Source organism: Vicia villosa, unplaced genomic scaffold (genome assembly GCF_029867415.1).
Source record: "Vicia villosa cultivar HV-30 ecotype Madison, WI unplaced genomic scaffold, Vvil1.0 ctg.000733F_1_1, whole genome shotgun sequence".
NCBI lineage: Eukaryota > Viridiplantae > Streptophyta > Magnoliopsida > Fabales > Fabaceae > Vicia > Vicia villosa.
In genome coordinates this window covers 87,000-106,113 of record NW_026705329.1, presented here as the reverse complement: position 1 = coordinate 106,113, position 19,114 = coordinate 87,000, and the positions used below count along the sequence as shown (strand labels likewise).

The window sequence follows — 19,114 nt, the reverse complement described above, 5'->3', positions numbered from 1 at the left end:
ACTGCCTATTTGTTAAATAAGTGTCCAACAAAGAAGCTTGAGAAGATAACAGTGGAGAAAGCATGGTCTGAATTCAAATCGAATCTGAATCACTTAAGAGATTTCAGTTTCGTAGCGTATCGACATGTTCTGTGGCAACTTAGAAAGAAGATGGATGATAGGGGATAATTGATGATACTTGTAGGCTATCACTCCACTGGAGGTTACAATTTGTATGATACAGCAAATAGAAGAACCCTGATCAGCCGAGCCGTCATTTTCGACGAAATAAAGGAGGAGCAGCAGCTTGGAACTGGTTACCAAAAAGCTATAACCGGTTACAACAGTAAAAATTCGGTTTATGAAGAGTTTGAGAATGCAGAAACGCCCCTGTTGAAGTCTACATTGAAGGGATTGTAAGAAGATCAACAAGGCAAAGAGGTTTGCGTCCAAGACTCCAAGATTGTGAGTTGTTCTGAGACATCGAAGTTAATGATGATGGTGATTTCGTCTATTTTGTACTTATGGCTGAATCTAAACCCGTTAAAAAGGAAGAAGCCTTGAGTAATCCTAAATGAATTTGTGCTATGAAGAAGGAGCTTGAGTCTATTAAGAAGAACAAGACTCAAGAGTTAGTTGATCAATCGAAAGGAAATTAGCCAATTGGTGTAAGATGTGTATTCAAAGTGAACGCAAATCTCAAGGGTGAAATGATCAAGCATAAAGCTTGATTAGTTGCAAACGGATTTTTGCAAAGAGATGGCATAGAATTTGAAGAGGTATTTGCACCAGTTGCTATAATTGAAACATTAGGCTAGTTGTTGGTATTGTGAATAACAACAATTGGTCCATGTATCAAATGGATGTTAAATCTGTGCTTTTGAATGGACGGCTTGAAGAGGAAGTTTAGGTAGAACAACCCCTAGTTTTGTTGTAAGAAACCAAGAGTCAAAGTTCTACAAATTGAAGAATGTGTTTTACGGTTTGAAACAAGCTCCAAGAGCTTGGAACAAGAGAATAAATAGTTTCTTAAAGGAGATTGGCTTCAAGAAGCGTGTATCAGAATATAGTACGTATGTGAAAAAGGATACAAGTGAAGAAGTGATAATCCTTTGTCTATATGTAGACGATTTGTTGATTACTGACAGCGATGAAAAGTGAATTTCTAAGTTCACGAGTGAGATTATGAAGGAGTTTGAGATGACCTACCTTGGCCTCATGACATACTTCCTTGGTATTGAGTTTCACAAGTCTAAGCAGAGACTGCTCATGCACCAAAAAAGGTATGCGCTTGAGATTTTGAAGAAGTTTGAAATGGAGCACTGTAATGCTGCCATTACACTGCATGAACCAAGGCTACAATTGTGGAAGAATAAGAATGAGCAAGATGTTAATCCAACTCAGTATGGAAGGCTGATTGGACCCGTGCATTACTTGTGCAATACGCGACTGAATTTGGCGTTTAATGTCAATACTGTGAATAGATTCATGGAGAAATCAAAGGCGTCTCACTTGAGAACAGTCAAGATTATTCTAAGATACTTCAAAGGATCTATTGGATGTGAAATTCTCTTTCCCGCGGCAGAAATAGGTAAAAAAAATGCAATTTGCTCGGTTATGCCGACTCCAATTCGTTCGAAGATAAAGATGATAGAAAGTCCACGACTTGATACATATTTATGTTCGATGAAACACTAATCTCATGGTGTTCGAAGAAGGAATTAGTAGTAGCACTCTCATCTTGTGAGGTTGAGTACATCGTCGCTTTGTTGTGTGTGTGCCAAGCCGTGTGGTTAATGAATCTATTGAAGGAGCTGAGCAGCGAAGAGGGAAACGCTGTAACGCTCATTGTTGGTAACGTTTTCTCTATAAACCTTGCTAAGATCCAAATTTCATATGGGAGGAGCAAGCATATTGAGACGAGGTTTCACTATTTGAGAGAACTTGTTAGTGAAGGAATGTTGAGATTAGGATATTGTAGAAGTGAAAACCAAGTGACTGATTTGTTTACCAAGAGATTGAAGATGAACATGGATATGGAAACTTGGAACACTTGAATTAAGGTGGTGTGTTAAGAGAAAATTCAATAATTCAAGTGATGTAACTGGTTACTACGAGGGTGTAACCAGTTACATCTATGAAGAAAAGTCAAATAAGTTGGAAAAAAGTGATTATGTCAAAGGTGTAACCGGTTACTGCGAGTTTTAGTTTTGTTGAAACAACTGTAATTAGTTACAGGTTTTATATAACCGATTACATACAGTTAGTTTTCAGATTCTCAGTTGAGATAATTTGTTACTTGTATTCCAATCCACTTGTAATTGTATATATATACCTTGAAGGTATTATAAGTGGATGTTAATGCATATTTTCACCTTCAATTATATTCTCTCTAATTCTCTTTCTCTCCCCCTTACTCTCCACATTTAATTATTCTATTTTCACCGACATTGTGATTCCAAATTCTAATAAATTTTTATTGCCTTTTGTCTAATTTTTAATTAAAAACAAAAATAAATATTTATTTTAATCTGTTAAAAAATACTATGAAACTTTAAGAATTTATTTTTTATGTTGACTTGTAGACATTAGTTCAAAAGTTAAGCATTAGCTATGTCTCATATTATACTTTTAATGAATTAAAATAGTTTTTTTTTTTGGTTCTTTTTAGAAATAAAATTGATCTAGTAATGAAAATGAAAAGTATAAAGGTCCAAATGCTAAAGTGGGAGATGACTCTTCATGCATTCAAGGATTGCCCCAATTGTTGGAAAAAAATGGTACTATCAAAGGGATAAAGATAACAACATGTGAAGCAGCAGGAGTTTGATTTCTTGAATCTCTTGATTAGCAAATTATCGTGGCTTTTACGTATGTACTTATTTGCATTTCACACGGGTGTTTGCAATCCAAAATATATTAAATTCGAGTCTTTTTCACGTAACATAATGTAAATTTAATATTATATTAAGGTGTCTTCTACCTTCACCTTATTAGGTTTTGGGGGCAATTTCGTTGTCATGCCTATTTATTATATATTATTTAAAAAATCTTAGTCTCAGATTAGTTAGAGTATGTAAAGCATTAAAAAACGATACCTTTCACTTTTTAATTTTGTACATGTAAGAATGAATTGGATCAAATTTTAATTTTGTTAGGGGAGTCCGAAAACTGTCTAGAAGTGTCAATGAGCTACGTTTAAGGTTCAAGAGACTTTGACATCATATATATATATATATATATATATATATATATATATATATATATATATATATATATATATATATATATATATTCATCCAAAACTTTAGACAACACGAGTATGTGTCACATCTCTTATAAACTAAATATTTTCTTTATTATAGTCGATGTAAAATTAACGATTTTCACATTTGAAAGCCAACAAACTTTAATATAATATCATAATCTATTAATAGAGTCACGGGTTCTCCAATATTTATATTTATTCATCAAATTCAGTAATATTATGTGTGATATTGAATACCTATTTGTATTTAAATTTAACTTTTGTTAATTTGTAATGAATTTTACGTATACTCATATTAATGCATTTGTTATAAAAGAAAATATACTTGCTAATTGATATCCAAAGAATTTAACTCTAACTTCATTTTAAATCTTCTAAAGGAGCTGTCTCTTTACTTCATCTATTTCTGGGACCATACTAAACTTGATACACTCGAGTGTTTCACAGCAATTTATAGTTATAATGTTTTTATTTAGATCAATCATTGAGTTACATGTCGGCTTTCATATAATATATATAAATACTCTGATTTTTTTCTTCACTTATTTCATTTTTTATTTAACTTATAAAATATCTTTTTAGTAAAACCACATTCTAATTAAATTCAAAAAGGAAATCCTGAAAATGATATGTTTGTATTGTTTCTATAACTTTTTTGGCAACGAAGTTGGCATGGTGTCGCTGTAGTCCACAAGCAAGTGCACATGGCAGTTTTTTGGGTCATCACTTTCTTCTTATATTTATCTATCTATTATGCCCTTTTCAAAAGAATGTTATTAGTTCAATAGAATATATACTGGAATAAACGTCTCTGTTATATGCATATATAATATGTATTACTTAATAATTTATTTATTTTCAATTAAATAATTAAATATGTTTAATAAAAAATAATTTCTTGTTTAATATTATAAAAAAAGTTATAATTAATTTACATATTGTATTTTAAAAGAAAAACCTAGCACTTGTACTTTCATGAAAGGTTCAAATAAATAATTTAATATATCTGTTAAATATTAGGTTTGTTTTTTGTTCTGAATTTTAGTTGTAAAAATATTAATTTTCTTATTTGTTCGAGCATATAAATTACACGCCAACCTTTAGGAAAGAGTACCTAATTTTGATTCTTAGGTTGGTGACATTTCATTTGGTAGGTAAAAAAAATTGAGAAATTAATTCTGATGCATCTTTGTATGCGGCTGAACTAGTCTAACTTGTTGAGTGAAAATTGATATTTTAAGTGCTGTAATTATTATTATGGAGGTGTAATTGGTTACAACTATATGAAAAAATCAAATAAAAAAAAAAGTGATTTTGGTATTAATGTAATAGATTATCCATCCGTACTAACCAGTTACGAGTATAGAGTTTTTAGCAGCGGTAATCTTTTACAAGTTTTGTTTAATAGATTATAGGTACGCAAATTTAGTTTTTTTAGATATTTGATTTGTGACTTGTGTCTCAATCCACTTGTAATTGTTTAAGAAAATTTCTTTATCAACCCCCATGTCTTCTTGGTCACCTCTGGTGAAAAATCCAAACTACCCCTAACTTCGGAAATGCATTTCCGAAATGCAAGAAAAAGGTGTTTTCGGAGATGCATCTCCGAAAGCGCCTTTTTTTTTGAAAAAATTGTCTTATTTCGGAAGTTCATTTCCGAAAACAGCATTTCGGAAATGAACTTCCGAAATAATGCGCGTTTTGCAGATTAAGCAAAACAGCCCCCCTCCCCCTAATCATTTACCCTAATCATCATCAAACACTTCCAAACTCAAACTCTCTGCAAAAAATCTGCAAAAGCAAGTGTGAAGTAGCCAAACTCTTCTTCCAAACTCAACCAAACTCATCATCAAACACTAATTGGTAAGTTTATCATTGTTAATCATTGTTTTTTCAACTCTAATAGGGTGTTTAGAAATTGAAAAAATCACATTAAGATAGGTTAGTACTGATATTAGGATGTTTAGTAGGCATAAAAGTAGTTTTGGTTTAGGTTTTTTGGGTCTGCCATTGGAGGCTGTATTGAAGGTCTGCGCAGGGGTGTTTCGGAAGTTCATTTCCGAAAACACCTCCATCCCAGTTTTCGGAAATGAACTTCCGAACTGTACCAGAAGTTCATTTTTTTTTGTTTTTCATTTGCCTCGCATATTAATCGATTTCGATTGTTTACAGGAACATGTCAAGCAACCAACCAGCACGCATCAGACAGGGGAGAGAGTCCCAGACTGCGTCGGCTAGACGCGAGCGGGCGGCGGCGCAGCTGGCGTCGACCCAGGGACGGGGGCAGGGCCGGGGACGCCGTGTGCGAGTTCCCGTGGACGTGGGAGAGGGTACATCTGGTTCAGGATCTAGGAGTCGGCTGGCTCGGGCATCTTCTTCCCGCCAGCGAGAGGAGGAGGAGGAGGAGGAGGAGGTGGCGGCAGTGACTTACCACGAGCCGGAGGGGGTACCGGATGTTGACCCTCCAGCCGGGGAGGAGGATGAGCAGGAGGACAGCTATCCGGGAGGGCCCTTTGACACCTCTGTGCTGATTCACTACCACGATCACGTCGCTCGGCGGATCTGGGAGGGAGAGGTATTTTTTTTAATTTAACCGTTTAATTGTCACCATTTTTTATAGTTTAACCGTTTATTTGTCGCTTATTTAATATATGTCGCTTATTTAATATATGTCGTTTATTTGTTTTTTTTGTCAACAGGAGCGAGAGCCGTTGAAAATGGTGAACCACGCTCGGAAGATATTTAGTCTGTTTAAACCAACAGCTGAGTGGTTTAACGACCATGTGCGAGGTTCAGGGCTTTGCGGGCTCTGCATGACGGGTTACACCACCATCAGCACCGACATGCAGGGGGCATTTGTGGAGCGCTGGCACAAAGAGACGTCCTCTTTCCACCTGCCGGTTGGGGAGATGACGATCACCATTCACGACGTGCAGTGTCTTCTCCACCTGCCTATTAGGGGGCCACTGTTGCACCACTCCCGGATCCAGAGGGTCGAGGCCATTGAGTGGATGACGCTCTATTTGGGCATGGAGCACGAGGTTGCTCACTTTGAGTGCGTCACGACATCTGGGCCTCATGTCCGGTTCACCACACTGAGCACTTATTTTGAGCACCACCTGGACGCGGCTGCCGAGGCTGAGGGTGAGGGTGACGAGCTATTCACAGAGTATCACCGCGGCTGCGCTCTCCGGTGCTGGTACATGCATGTGGTAGGTGCTGCATGCTTTGTGGATAAGAGTGCCAGGTACGTCGACGTGACCTACCTCCGCTACTTCATGGACCTGGATACCGTTCACCAGTGGAACTGGGGGGCAGCTACTCTGGCATATCTCTACCAGAAGCTGAATGAGGCCTCCAACTGGAGGACGAGGCAGTTGGTCGGATCCTGCACACTGCTTACGGTACGTTTTATTTTAATACATTATCGTATTTATTTATTTATTTATGTTTCGTATTTATTTTTAATACATTATCGTGTTTCTGTTTCAGAGCTGGATCATCTCCTACTTCTCCCGCATCCACGGCTTTCACATCGATCCTGCGTACGTGGACGCCAGATACGCTCTCCAGAGGGGGAACAATGCGGTGGGACCATACCGTCTGTACTTGGACCGCACGATGCACGACGACGTCACCTGGAGGCCGTTCGTCGACTACGCTCAGATTGTCCCCTTTGACGGCATTGCTCTATATTCAGGCTGGTTGGCATGCGGGACCGGCATCATGGTCCGGTATCTCCCTGAGCGGTGCATGCGTCAGTTCGGATTCGTGCAGCGGATACCCAGGTCACCCTTTGAGGCAGCTCCCGACACAGTGACCCGAGTGCAGCTCACTGCCATATAGGAGGACTGGCAGCATCATGTGGTACCGCAGGAGTACCGTCTCACTCGGGTCACACAGGACTGACACAGTGAGGAGGGGTACGTCACATGGTTCTACCGGGTGTCCCATCCTCTGCTGAGACCCGACGTTCCCGCCGCTCCTAGGCCAGCACATGAGGAGATCCTGGAGAACCAGCAGGCCGAGGATGACCACGCCATTGATCTCCTGCCGATCTGCCAGCGGATAGAGATGCTTGGGCGGGACGCGTTGGATCGAGGTGTCGTTCAACAGGGCGGTCCAGATGCAGTCGTCGTGATGGAGATGATCGTCACTGATGCAGGCCGTGCAGCGGGGTACAGGCGGCAGAGGAGAGCCCAGGGTGAGAGGGTTAGGCACACCCAGTAGTGGCCGGGTTTATTTATTTTTTGTTTTCGGATTGTATCTTTAGCACACTATTTTTATTTGTTTCGGTTTGTATATATTATTTTCATCGGATTAGTATTTTTTTTATTTATCATATTAGTATTTTCAGTTTATCTATTGCTTATTTTATTTGGCGTTTACGTTTAATTAAAATGTGAGACTGTTTTAGATAAAACATAAAAAAAACACAGTTTCTGCATAATTCGGAAATGAACTTCCGAATTCACCCCCCATGAGGTGTTTTCGGAAGTTCATCTCCGAAGACACCCCCATGAGGTGTTTTCGGAGATGCACTTCCGAATTATGGAAATTTTTTTTAAAAAAAAAAGCGCTTCGGAAGTTCATTTCCGAAGCAGGGGTATTTTGGGATTTTCGCTGGGGGTGACCCCCATAGGGAGGTGGCTAAAGAAATTTTCTTGTTTAAATATGTGAGAGGTATTATCATCAATGTTAATTATATTTCTCACCCTCAATAATTCTTTCTCTCTCTCCACATTCAAACCCTTCATTTTTCGCCAACTAAATAATTCTAAGTTCTAACATCAGTTAACTTAAAAGGACAAAAAACTGTAGGAACACATGATAAATTTATTAAGAATCTATGAAAGAATTCGTCTAGTTAGAAATTTTAGTCTAAATAAATCTATTAAAAGTTTATTTTTATAAGGCTAAATTACCTCTAGGGTACTTTAACTTATTTAAATGTAACAACTTGGTCCTTTATGTTATTTTTGCTCCACAATAGTCCTTTAAGTTACCTAACACTATCAACGTTGCCCTTGGTCAAAGGTTCCGTCCCAAAAATGATGATTTGTCACTAACGGTGCTGAGCTGTCCGTTAAGTTATGCTGACTGTGAATATATCATATTGTTTATTTAATTTGGGGAAAAAATTCCTACAAATCGTGAACCCTAAGCTTTCTGGGTTTACAATTCCATCTCATTCCCAAAACCGTGAACCCTAATTTTTTTCTCCTCTCCGTCAATGGCCCAACTCGGTAGCAGCGCAACAAATCGTAGAGCTGAGAACTCAATTTCGTTAATATCGAGTGCGTCTCAATCTGGAATTGAACCGTTATGTTTGTGTGGATCCAAAGCAGCGATAAGATCAGTTAAGAAGAAAGGAAGAAACTTGGGGAAGCTATTTTGGGGATGCAGATACTTTAAGGTATGTATGTTGTGATTAGGTTGGATATGATATTTAATTCTTATGTGTCTGAGTTGGGTTTAATCTTGTTGATTTTGTTAACAGAGTGAAGATGATAATCCTGGTTGCAATTTTTTTCTGTGGTATGAAAATCAACACAGTGATGAAAGCAAACAAGAGATACAACACGCTGCATTATCAAGGTGTTTTAAATGTGACGAAAAGGATTTACAACTCAAGATGCTTAGGAGGGATGACAACTACAACAAGGATATCATGAAGAACATTTTGAAGATGATGAAGATGCTATTTTATGTCATAATCTGTTTAGTTTTGATTGTTGTAGTGTTGATTTGTATGTTGTTTAAGGAGTGGTGATCATAGTTAATGTTAATGTTATGGTTGTAACAAGTAGTTTTTGGCCCCTTGATGTAATATTTTATGACAATTGGAGTTTAATGCTATCTTCTTGATCTGTGTTGCATATTCCAGTTTTGATACTGCAATTTACTACTTAGTGCAATGTACAAATGAAGATCTGGTTGTTACAATATAAGAATCAGTAAGACATAGTTGTTACAATTTAAAAACTTAAAGGATCTGTTTGTTACAATTTAAAATCATAAATGATCAGTTTGTTACAATTTAACACATGACTGATATACATTGTTACACAGAAACCAGTTTATAACAATGTTATACACAAACCAGAATTAGATAGTAAATCAATAAATAACCAAAACATTGCATATTCAATCAACCAAAACATTGTCAGTTGGTATTAAACACTTCATAACAGAATTACATAGTAGATAGCTGAGTACTTAACTAGATCCCAAAAAGAAATTCAACCAGTTTACATCAAGGTTACATAGTAGATAGGATAGTACTTAACTAGATAGCTGGTATTAAACACTTCATAACAGAAAAACCAGTCAAAACATTAGATCCCAAAATAATCAAAACATTAGATCCCTAAAAGCACCAAACAAGGTTACATCCTATTTGGATTTTCTTTTATAAGGCATCTTGGGTCTCTGACTTGTTGGTGGCTGAAATGCTGCTGTTGGTCCTTGTCCTTGTCTAGCCCTCCTCATGGCAAGTAGTTGAGCAACTGTGATTGAGTGGCGTGTTTGAACTCCTTGTTTTTGGGTCACTGCTGATTGCCTTGTTTGAACTCTACTTGTTGGTTGGCTTTGGATGGTAACATTTTGAGACTGCTTTTTTTGAACTCTATTTGTAGGTTGAGACTGGGCAGTTGTGGGAGTTTGGGTGGGGACAGTGGTGGTACTTTGAGATTGGGCAGTTGTGGGTGTTTGAGATTGGGCAGTTGTGGGAGTTTGGGTGGGGACAGTGGTGGTACTTTGAGATTGTGCAGTGGTTGCATTGCTGGACTGTCTTGGTGCAGATGGACATGATGATTTGTTATGTCCAGATAGACCACATGCTGAGCATTTATTTGGCAAGCCCTTTCTGGAAACAGTAGTACTATCCTTCCTCTTTTCATCAGCATCTCTATTTCTTCTCTTTTTTGGCCTCCCAGGTGCCCTTCTAGATGGGGGAGGAAGAATGTCAGGATATGGTGTCAATTCCCACAAGTTCTCCCCATTTGTTGGATATATCAGAGGTGCATAGCAAGCTTGGTATGTCTCCTTCCTAAACCAGGAAGGAATGTACTCAGTAGGATCTTCAGATCTATTGAGGATACAAGACAATGCATGGTGGCATGGAATCCCAGTCAGCATCCAACTCCTACAAGAGCACTCAAACTTATTGAGGTCAACTGTGAATTTTTCCCCAGTCACACTAGTATGCCTCACTTCATAAATCATGTTGCCTGATAACCTGGAAAAAAGAGGATTATATGAGTATAGTGTTTCAGAATTAATGTCATTTATGATGTGTCATTTGAATTACCTTGCTATAAAAAACCTTGAGAATTCCTGCCTTCTTTCTAGAACTTTCTTAATTCTTGGTAGTACAGACTCATCATACTCTTCAATTTTGGCTCTATTAGTTGCCCATCTATCCATGAGGTACCCTCTGATCTCCTCCATCATTGTTACAATTGGCTTTTGTCTTGGTCCAATAATAACACTATTAAAAGTTTCAGACATATTGTTAACCAAAACATCACTTTTTGTTGCATATTTGAATTGTGATTTACTCCAAAATCTAGGAGGAATCTTCAACAAATGCTTGTATGCTTCCTCATTAACCTTTCTCATCTCCCTCATTTCCCTTTCCCATGCTTGGGGATAGGTTGCCTTTGCTGCCCTCCACATTAATTCCTTCAATTGCTTGCCTGGAAACCTTTTTCTAAAGTTGCTATATAGATGTCTAACACAGAATCTCTGGTCAACTCCAGGCAATAACTCCTCTATTGCAGGTAACAGTCCCTAATCATGTAATGAACAAACAGTGTTACATAGTAGATAGGATTTAATTTGTTACATTTTTAAAAGACAAAGGATTGAATTGTTACAAAACAAAAAAAGTTAAGACAATAATGTTACCTTCTGCTGATCTGAAATGAAAGTGAATTTCTTACATACTTCTGGTCCTCCCAAGTCTCTAACTAGCAGGTCAAAAAACCATGCCCAAGAATCTTTTGTCTCAGCTTCAACTACAGCCATTGCAATGGGCAACATTTGATCATTGGGGTCTCTCCCAACTGCTGCAAGAATCTGCCCACCATAGTTGCCCTTGAGAAAACATCCATCTATTCCTATTATTGGTCTACAAACTTGGAAACTTTTCTTGCAAGCTTCAAGGCACATATAAAGTCTATGGAAGCTTGGTAGTAATGGCCTGCTAACATAATCTTCTGGTTGTTGTTCAAATTCAGTAGGATTCACATCAGTTGCTTGGACATTGATCTTAATGGTGCTGTTTGGGTTAGATCTTAGTAGCTCATGTGTATAGTCATAAAGTCTTCTATATTGTTCCTTGAAAGACCCTTCAACCATATCTAATGCTGCCTTTCTTGCCCTGTAAGCTTTCATCCTATTCATTCCAGCATTCCATTTTTCATGTACTTTGTCACAAATAGCAGTCAGTTTGACACTGGGGTTAATTCTAACTGTTGAATACAACTTCTTCCCTAGCCAGTTTGTATTAAACATCCTAACATTATACTCTCTACTACAAGTGTGATTATCATTTAATGTTCTTAACTGCCAAGTATCCTCATGTGGCAATTTAGAACACAAAGCCACCCATCCACAACCTTCCTTGCAACCCACTCTGACTCTAGTCTTATCATTCTTCAGGTATCTTAAATCCCTACCATTGTGAACAGCATAACTTGCTACAGCTTCCTTGAACTCTTCCCATGTCCAGATTGACCTAAGAACATCAACAACACAAACCCAACAACCTAATGATTATCAAACCCTAACATTGCTAACGTCAACAACACACACACCCAACAACCTAATGAGTATCAAACCCTAACATTGTTATTATCAACGACAAACACACATTCAGCAACAATCAGTTTAGAATATGTGATACATACCTCAGCAATGCTCTTGTGTACGAGCACCTTCGCCTTCAGCTCCGTCGTCGTCTACGAGCACCTTCGCCTTCTGCTTGACCTTCTACTTTCTTCACCTTCTGCGTGACCTTCTAATATCTTCACCTTCCTTCTATTTTAGAGTTACAACGTAAAAAAATTAATTTTAAACATAAAAGAATAGCGGACACATAGGACTGGACACATCAACAACTTAATGGACACATCATCTTTTTTTAACATGACATTTGACCAAGTCCAACGTTGAGGACGTTAGGTAACTTAAAGGACTATTGTGGAGCAAAAATAACATAAAGGACCACGTTGTTACATTTAAATAAGTTAAAGGACCCTAGAGGTAATTTAGCCTTTTTATAATTCAATAATTGTTTATATTTTTTTTTATCCTCTATTTTTTCCCTCCAATTTTCACTATTACGGATAACATATTTTATAATGGTTGTGAAAGAGATATAACCACAGTTGATGGTCATTGATAACGTAGCGTGTGATTGTAAGTGGACTATTTACAACCAATGTCTAGTGGTTGTGGTAATAAGCTAGCAAGCGTTCTACATATCACTACAGTTGTAATAAATAATTGTAGTGAAATGATTTAAGGTCATGAGTTTGATACCCAACAACGTCATTTTGGGGTTTATATAATCTGAATACCGCACTTATAACCATGATTGAAAGAACCGATTGTAGTGAAATGATTTATTTATTTTTAATATAATTTTTTGATTTTACAGAATTTCTAAATTTTTAACCTGTATTTTTTGAATCGTAAATAGAGCAGAAACAACAACACAAATTATTTGTGAACCACACATATAGTTGACAACTAAAATGGCTAAAATATTGTATTACATATAAACCAAAAATTGCATTAAGAACCAAAAATTGTATATTACATCAAAACCAAAATGGTACAAAACAACATACAATTTACATATCATTACATCAAATAATATCTATAACGCGAGGAATGTGTCTTGTCTCTTGGTGTCTTGACTTTAAACATCTATAATTTCAAATAATAATACTTGTTAGGAAATAACCTTAGAAATTATAAAATACAGTAAATGATGAATAAACAATAAAAAATATTGACTTGTTAATTTTCCTATATGCCTTCTTCATGATCATTACCAATAGCATGCACATCATCTCTATCAACTTCTTCATATGAATCAGGCATTTGTGTTGCGTAAAAAGGAGTTGAAGAAATATCAAAACTTAAATAATGATTTTCATCACTATTAGAAACATGTTTTCCTTGGAGAACTATTAACCATCTTTTGTCAAAAGGGTTAGTCACATAAAATACTTGTTTTGTTTGGGTAGCCATGATGAATGATTCCATCATATAAGTTGCCTTGCCAAGGGTACAACCCGTGTGAATCCTAACTCATCAGTTTGTACACCAATGTTATTGTCAACCCACTTGCATTTAAATATAGACATTTTGAATGAAACATAACCAATCTCCCAAATCTCTTCAATGATCCCAAAGTACTATGTACATGGATTTGGCCTCAACCATAACCCACTATTTTGCATTGTACTACGATCATATTTTGATTTTGTATAAAAAATTACTAATGTCGTATGCATTCCAAGTTACCACATTAAATTTTGGCAAGTATGATATCCTTCTTCCCACTATTTACAACCTATCTCTTTGGCTGTGCATCAAGCGCAAGTATACCATGTTATCTATGATGATTTCTGGACCAAAACAACTTGGAAACGACATAGATGTTTATCTAAGTCCATAAATTGAAGATTTAATACTTTTGTGGGAGGTACATCATCAACTAGAAACTTCGATCAATGAAAGGTATGTCACAGAAGTTGTTGAATTCTGTTTAAACTATTTGTCAGAAGCAAAGTCTATAGGAATTTCAAAGTCTCGTCATGCTAATATATATGGAGGCAGAGGTACTTAAGATTTTAATGTTATTTTAATGTCTTCGGATATAGCTCTTCAAGCGCATTTGTATATATTGAATAATGTTGATGAAGTTGAACCTTACTTATCTACTCACAAAAGACTTATCATGGAAAAATATACCTGAATGAGTGACAAGTGGTTATTAAAAGAGCATAACAAGAACTTTATAAGTTGGTTTAATGAAAGAATTTCTAATGATGATAGTGCATCCGAGACAAGTACAGTTAGTACTAAAATTACCAAAGGGGTTCATTCCATCAGTGGCAAGCGTGAGCCTAATATTTCTTAGCTTAAGGCCAAAATCCAGAAACAACAGATCAATTTTTTTCCATTTCAAAGAATCGGCTACACGGCGAATATTATCTTCACATTTTCTTTCATCTACATGCCATCTAATATTCTTTGTATCATTCGCATTAGAAAAAAGTCTCTTGAACCTTGGAATTATTTACTATAAAACTTTAGCAGCATGACGCTTCTTGCTAACATCGTTATAGTCATAACCACAGTTGTCTTTCACCTTGTAGCGCGACTCACCATATTCTGGATATTGATCCAATTTTTCATACTCTCTTATGCTTAAATACGGTTGAATTCACCCTTTGTAAGAAAGATATATTGGATATGGACTTAGAGAGATTTGCTAAGTGTGATATTTGTTCAACGAATAAGGATATGGCATTCGACGAAGTTTGAATTAGAATGAAGGATAACTAAATTTCCTCCTTATCCGTTTTTATCAAAGGACGCGTGAAGCTTCAGGGGAAAAGGAAGACATGTCGAGCAAAACGTGGCATGTTCTGAGCGAAAGGTCGTTGAAAATAGTTACTTCAATTTAGTATATATAGGAGTATTAGTGTTAGGATTCAGTGTGTTCATTCATTTGTAGAAATATCTCACATAAGCTTAAAGTATCTGCGTGTTGAGAAAAAGTCCTGGAGAAATGTATGTGTAAAACACCATCTTTATTCAGTTTTCAATTTATATTTCCAGAATTTACTTACTTCTTGCAATTTACAATTAATTACCTTTATTTCTCTTTCTTTACAAGTTTTATAAGATTATTTTAGTGAATCATATAGATCAAAACAAACATTGTGATAATATTATGAACATTGTCGAAATGTTCTTCATTTCAAAGAACGGAATTTTACGTAAAAAGCACATGTCATAGGATCAAAGATAACTTAACAGACGAAGATTGGAGGAAGCCAATGGTGGAATATTTGAAGAATCCAACAACTTCTGTCGAACGAAAAATCAGGTATCGAGCTTAAAGTTATATTCTTATGGGTAGTGAATTATTTAAAAAGACGCCTGAGGGAGTCCTGGTTAAGCGTCTTAGCGAATATGAGGCATATTTAGCCCTCTCTATTGTCCATAATGGGGCATGTGGGACCCATTAAGTAGGTCATAAAATGAAATGGCTTCTATTTCGATAAGGAATGTATTGGCCCATAATGCTTAAAGATTGTGTGGAGTTCGCCAAAGGGTGTCAGGAATGCCAAATTCATGCAGGTATACAACATGTCTTGCAAGCAAACTGCATTATTAAACCTTGGCCTTTCAAAGGACGGGCCTTAGATATAGTTGGAGAAATTCGACCATCATGGTCAAAAATTCAAAGTTATATTTTGGTTGGTATCGATTATTTCATTAAGTAGGTTGAAGTGATACGATTGGCGAACGTTGATCAGGAAGTTGTGATCGAATTCATCCATATTATCTATAGATTTCTGCCCATGGACCGAAGTGATAGAATGTTGGGAAAATGGTCCCCTAAATAGGAAGGCCTTTTCCAAATTATCCAAGTTTTCTCTAATGGCATGTACGAAATCGAAGAGTTAAGAGAAGATAAGAGAATCTTGAAGGTGAATGGAAAATATTTGAAAAAATATAGGCCTACACTTCAAGAAATCAAAATAATACAAGAGTAGTGTGCACAAAATAGTCGAAGCCAACATGGTAAATAAGGAAATTAAAATTTGCAATAAATGGCTAAGTAATTACATAAAGGCCTCAAAGGGAAATAATTCATCATAACAAAAGGGTAAAACATAAATGCTTAAAATAATACAAATTCCAAGAAGAATTTAAAAAGGGAGCAAAAAATTCATCTTGTGTACTTCGACTTCTAGAGTATTAAGTGTTTCTCACACACAGACTTGAGGGAAGTGAGCTTATCAACTTCTTGGCCTAAAGCCTGAGCCTTTTCTACGTGTTTCATTCCAACTCCGACTTCTTGGCTCAGGGCCTTCTGGTCAAATTGTTGGAGCTCATCCTAGCGCTCTTTAGCCTTTGATATTTTAGTCTGGAGCTCTTCGATATGTGCTTCCCAAGTCAAGATGTTCTTGTCACAGGCTTCGATCTCTTTTCTATTTTGATTACATCCCTTTTCTAATTCAGTCACTCTGGAAGTAGACTCCGTTGTCAATTTCCATTCAGTAGTCTGGGACTCCGATTTAGCAAGGATCACCTTCAAAGCGTCCCTAATTCAATTTAGATCAACAACAAATTGATCAATCATCAACCCTAATTCGATGATTGTTTTAGAAACTTCGGGAGAGGTATCCAGCACCCGCCTTGTTTAAAAGATATCTAAGGAATAAGCTTGAAGAAAAATATCTTTCGAGGAAGAGAAAGAGATCGATATCGAAGGCTTTTTCTTTGATCTTTTGAAGAAGAGCATCACCAGGCTTGCTTGAAGCTTTGTCCCCTGATGTTGTCGAAACGATAACACTATTCTCAAAAGAACTCTCCATGGCACTAATTATGGATTTTAAGTACTCTAGGAGTTTGCTTCATTTTAAGGCCTCTAGTTCCTCTGAAGATAGGCCTACGACAGTACAAGTCGAAGTAGTTTTTCCCTCAGGGGCGACTGCAGTGTTGACTGGTTCAGGTGTTGGTCTTTTCTCGCCACCATCATCAACAAGATTCTCATCGTCGATGTCATCCATGTCACCGTCTGCATCATAATTGAACATGGATGCAGCTTCTTCCTCTACCTTTTCTTCGTCTTCTTCTTCGACATCTGGGCTTTCACCATTTTTCTCAATAATATTTGGAGAGCCCTCTTCAGACGTGTTTTTGATATTCTGCACTTCAACGCCTTGTATTGAGAGTTCTCCAGTGGGTTTGAAAATATCTTCCATTGAACCTTTGTCAGAGCTTTTGGGAGATTTCGGCTGACGAGATGCAGCAGTGCCGGTTGAGTAACATGATCACTATTACTCAAAGGAGTAAGTTTGATGATTTGTTCAATAGGTACCTCTTTAGGAATTTCTGCTGCACCCTAAAAAATGACGTGGACTTAGAGAGATTTGCTATATTTGTCTGCATTTCTGATGCATGTTTTCTAAAATCCAGTTGAAGTCACCCTTTGTAAGAAGGAGATATTGGATATGGACTTAGAAAGATTTGCTAAGTGTGATATTTGTTTGACGAATAAGGATGTGGCTTTTGACGAAGTTTGAATTTAAATGAAGCATAACTGACTTTCGTCCTTATCTATTTTTATTAAAGGACGCGCGGAGTTTCAGGACGAAAGGAAGATATGCCGAGCGAAACGTGACATGTTCTGAGCGAAACGTGACATGTTCTGAGCGAAAGACCGTTGAAAACGATTAATTTGATTTATTATATATAGTAGTCATAGTGTTAGGATTCAGTGTGTTCATTCATTTGTACAAATATCTCACATAAACTCAAAGTATCTGTGTGTTGAGAAAAAGTCTTGGAGAAATGTACGTGTAAAACACCATCTTTATTCATTTTTCAATTTACATTTCAGAATTTACTTAGCTCTGGTAATTTACTTTCACTTACCTTTATTGCACATTCTTTACAAGTTTTGTAAGATTATTTTAGTGAATCATATAGATCAAAACAAACATTGTGATAATACTATGAACATTGTTGAAATGTTCTTCATTTCAAAGAACGAAATTTGAAGTAAAAAGCACATGTCCTAAGATCAATCTAGTCGATCCAGTAAGTAACCTAAAAACATTTTGTTTTGAAAGACCAGCGCTTGTCTATCAATTTTCACGGTAAACAATATGTTTGTTAAAGTTTGGAAGAAGATTGTTAGGATTCAAAGTAGGTTTCTCTAGGGTGGGGTCAAAGGGAGTTCTAAGATCTCTTGGGTGAAGTGACATGATCTTTATAAGCCTATGGCGAGAGCGGGTATGGGTGTCAAGGATCTTTGTTTGGTTAATTTGGCTCTACTGGCCAAATGGAGACAATGTCTTATCTCATGCGCATCTGGCCTCTACGATGTCTTATCTTCCAAATATGTTGTTCTTTGTACCACATCCTACTTAAGAGGTTGATCACCTAACTTCCACGTGTACCTTCTTGGTGGAAAAGTGTGTACCTCATTGGCTATAAAATTGATAACTCATCTGATTGGTTTGTGGTCAGCTTTATTAAGAAAGTGGAATCTAACCTCTTTACCTCCTTCTAGGAGGATCCTTGGATTGGGCATACCCCTCTTATAGTCAGGTTTCCTAGGCTTTTTAGTATCTCCGATCATCAATGTTGGTCCGTTAGTCTAGTTGCGGTGTACACGGATGGAATTTTGACTTGAGATTTGAGGTTGAGAAATCTTTTTTTGTGTACCAACAAGAAATGATTGTGAATATTCTATTAATCATTCAATATGTGACCGTTTCAGCAACCTCTGATAGGTGATGGTGACATCATTCTTAGGACGACATCTTATATGTAGCCTCTACTTACTTGGCCCTTCTTAAATGTGATGTTCCTATAGAGCCCAAGACTAATTCTGTGGACTTATTTTTTTTCTTTCAAATTAGATTTTTGGACACATTCTAAAGTGGTTGTGTTTTCTTGGTAACTGCTTTAAGATACGGTCCTTACCCGAGACATCCTATTTCAAAGGGGGATTCTAGTGGATCTAAGATCTTTCTTGTTCGTTGTGCAAAGGGACGATTGAGTTGGTATTTCATTTATTTGTGGCATGTGAGGTGGCTT

The 19,114-nt window shown here is 36.8% G+C and overlaps 2 protein-coding genes across 2 annotated transcripts; one reads left to right on the top strand and one right to left on the bottom strand.

The window, feature by feature from the left end:
* The first annotated feature begins 8,173 nt into the window (after positions 1–8,173).
* LOC131630782 (uncharacterized) lies at positions 8,174–9,143 on the top strand. Its single transcript, XM_058901526.1, has 2 exons — positions 8,174–8,663; positions 8,748–9,143. Exons 1-2 carry the CDS (start codon positions 8,481–8,483, stop codon positions 9,018–9,020), a joined length of 456 nt encoding a protein of 151 aa, XP_058757509.1. The 5' UTR covers positions 8,174–8,480; the 3' UTR covers positions 9,021–9,143.
* A 213-nt stretch (positions 9,144–9,356) lies between these two features.
* On the bottom strand, positions 9,357–13,513 carry LOC131630785 (uncharacterized). Its single transcript, XM_058901527.1, has 4 exons — positions 13,297–13,513; positions 11,159–12,021; positions 10,560–11,041; positions 9,357–10,487 (listed from the first exon to the last, which is right to left on the bottom strand). The coding sequence occupies exons 1-4, from the start codon at positions 13,511–13,513 to the stop codon at positions 9,644–9,646; spliced, it is 2,406 nt and encodes an 801-aa protein (XP_058757510.1). The 3' UTR covers positions 9,357–9,643.
* Between the last annotated feature and the right edge of the window lie 5,601 nt (positions 13,514–19,114).

Coding starts and splice junctions, on each gene's coding strand:
- LOC131630782 (XM_058901526.1), top strand. CDS start 8,481: ATGGCCCAACTCGGTAGCAGCGCAACAAATCGTAGAGCTGAGAACTCA. Junction 8,664..8,747: donor GGGGATGCAGATACTTTAAG/GTATGTATGTTG, acceptor TTTTGTTAACAG/AGTGAAGATGATAATCCTGG.
- LOC131630785 (XM_058901527.1), bottom strand. CDS start 13,513: ATGGCTACCCAAACAAAACAAGTATTTTATGTGACTAACCCTTTTGAC. Junction 12,022..13,296: donor TGGTAATGATCATGAAGAAG/GCATATAGGAAA, acceptor GATAATCATTAG/GTTGTTGGGTTTGTGTTGTT. Junction 10,488..10,559: donor TCAAGGTTTTTTATAGCAAG/GTAATTCAAATG, acceptor TCTTTTTTCCAG/GTTATCAGGCAACATGATTT.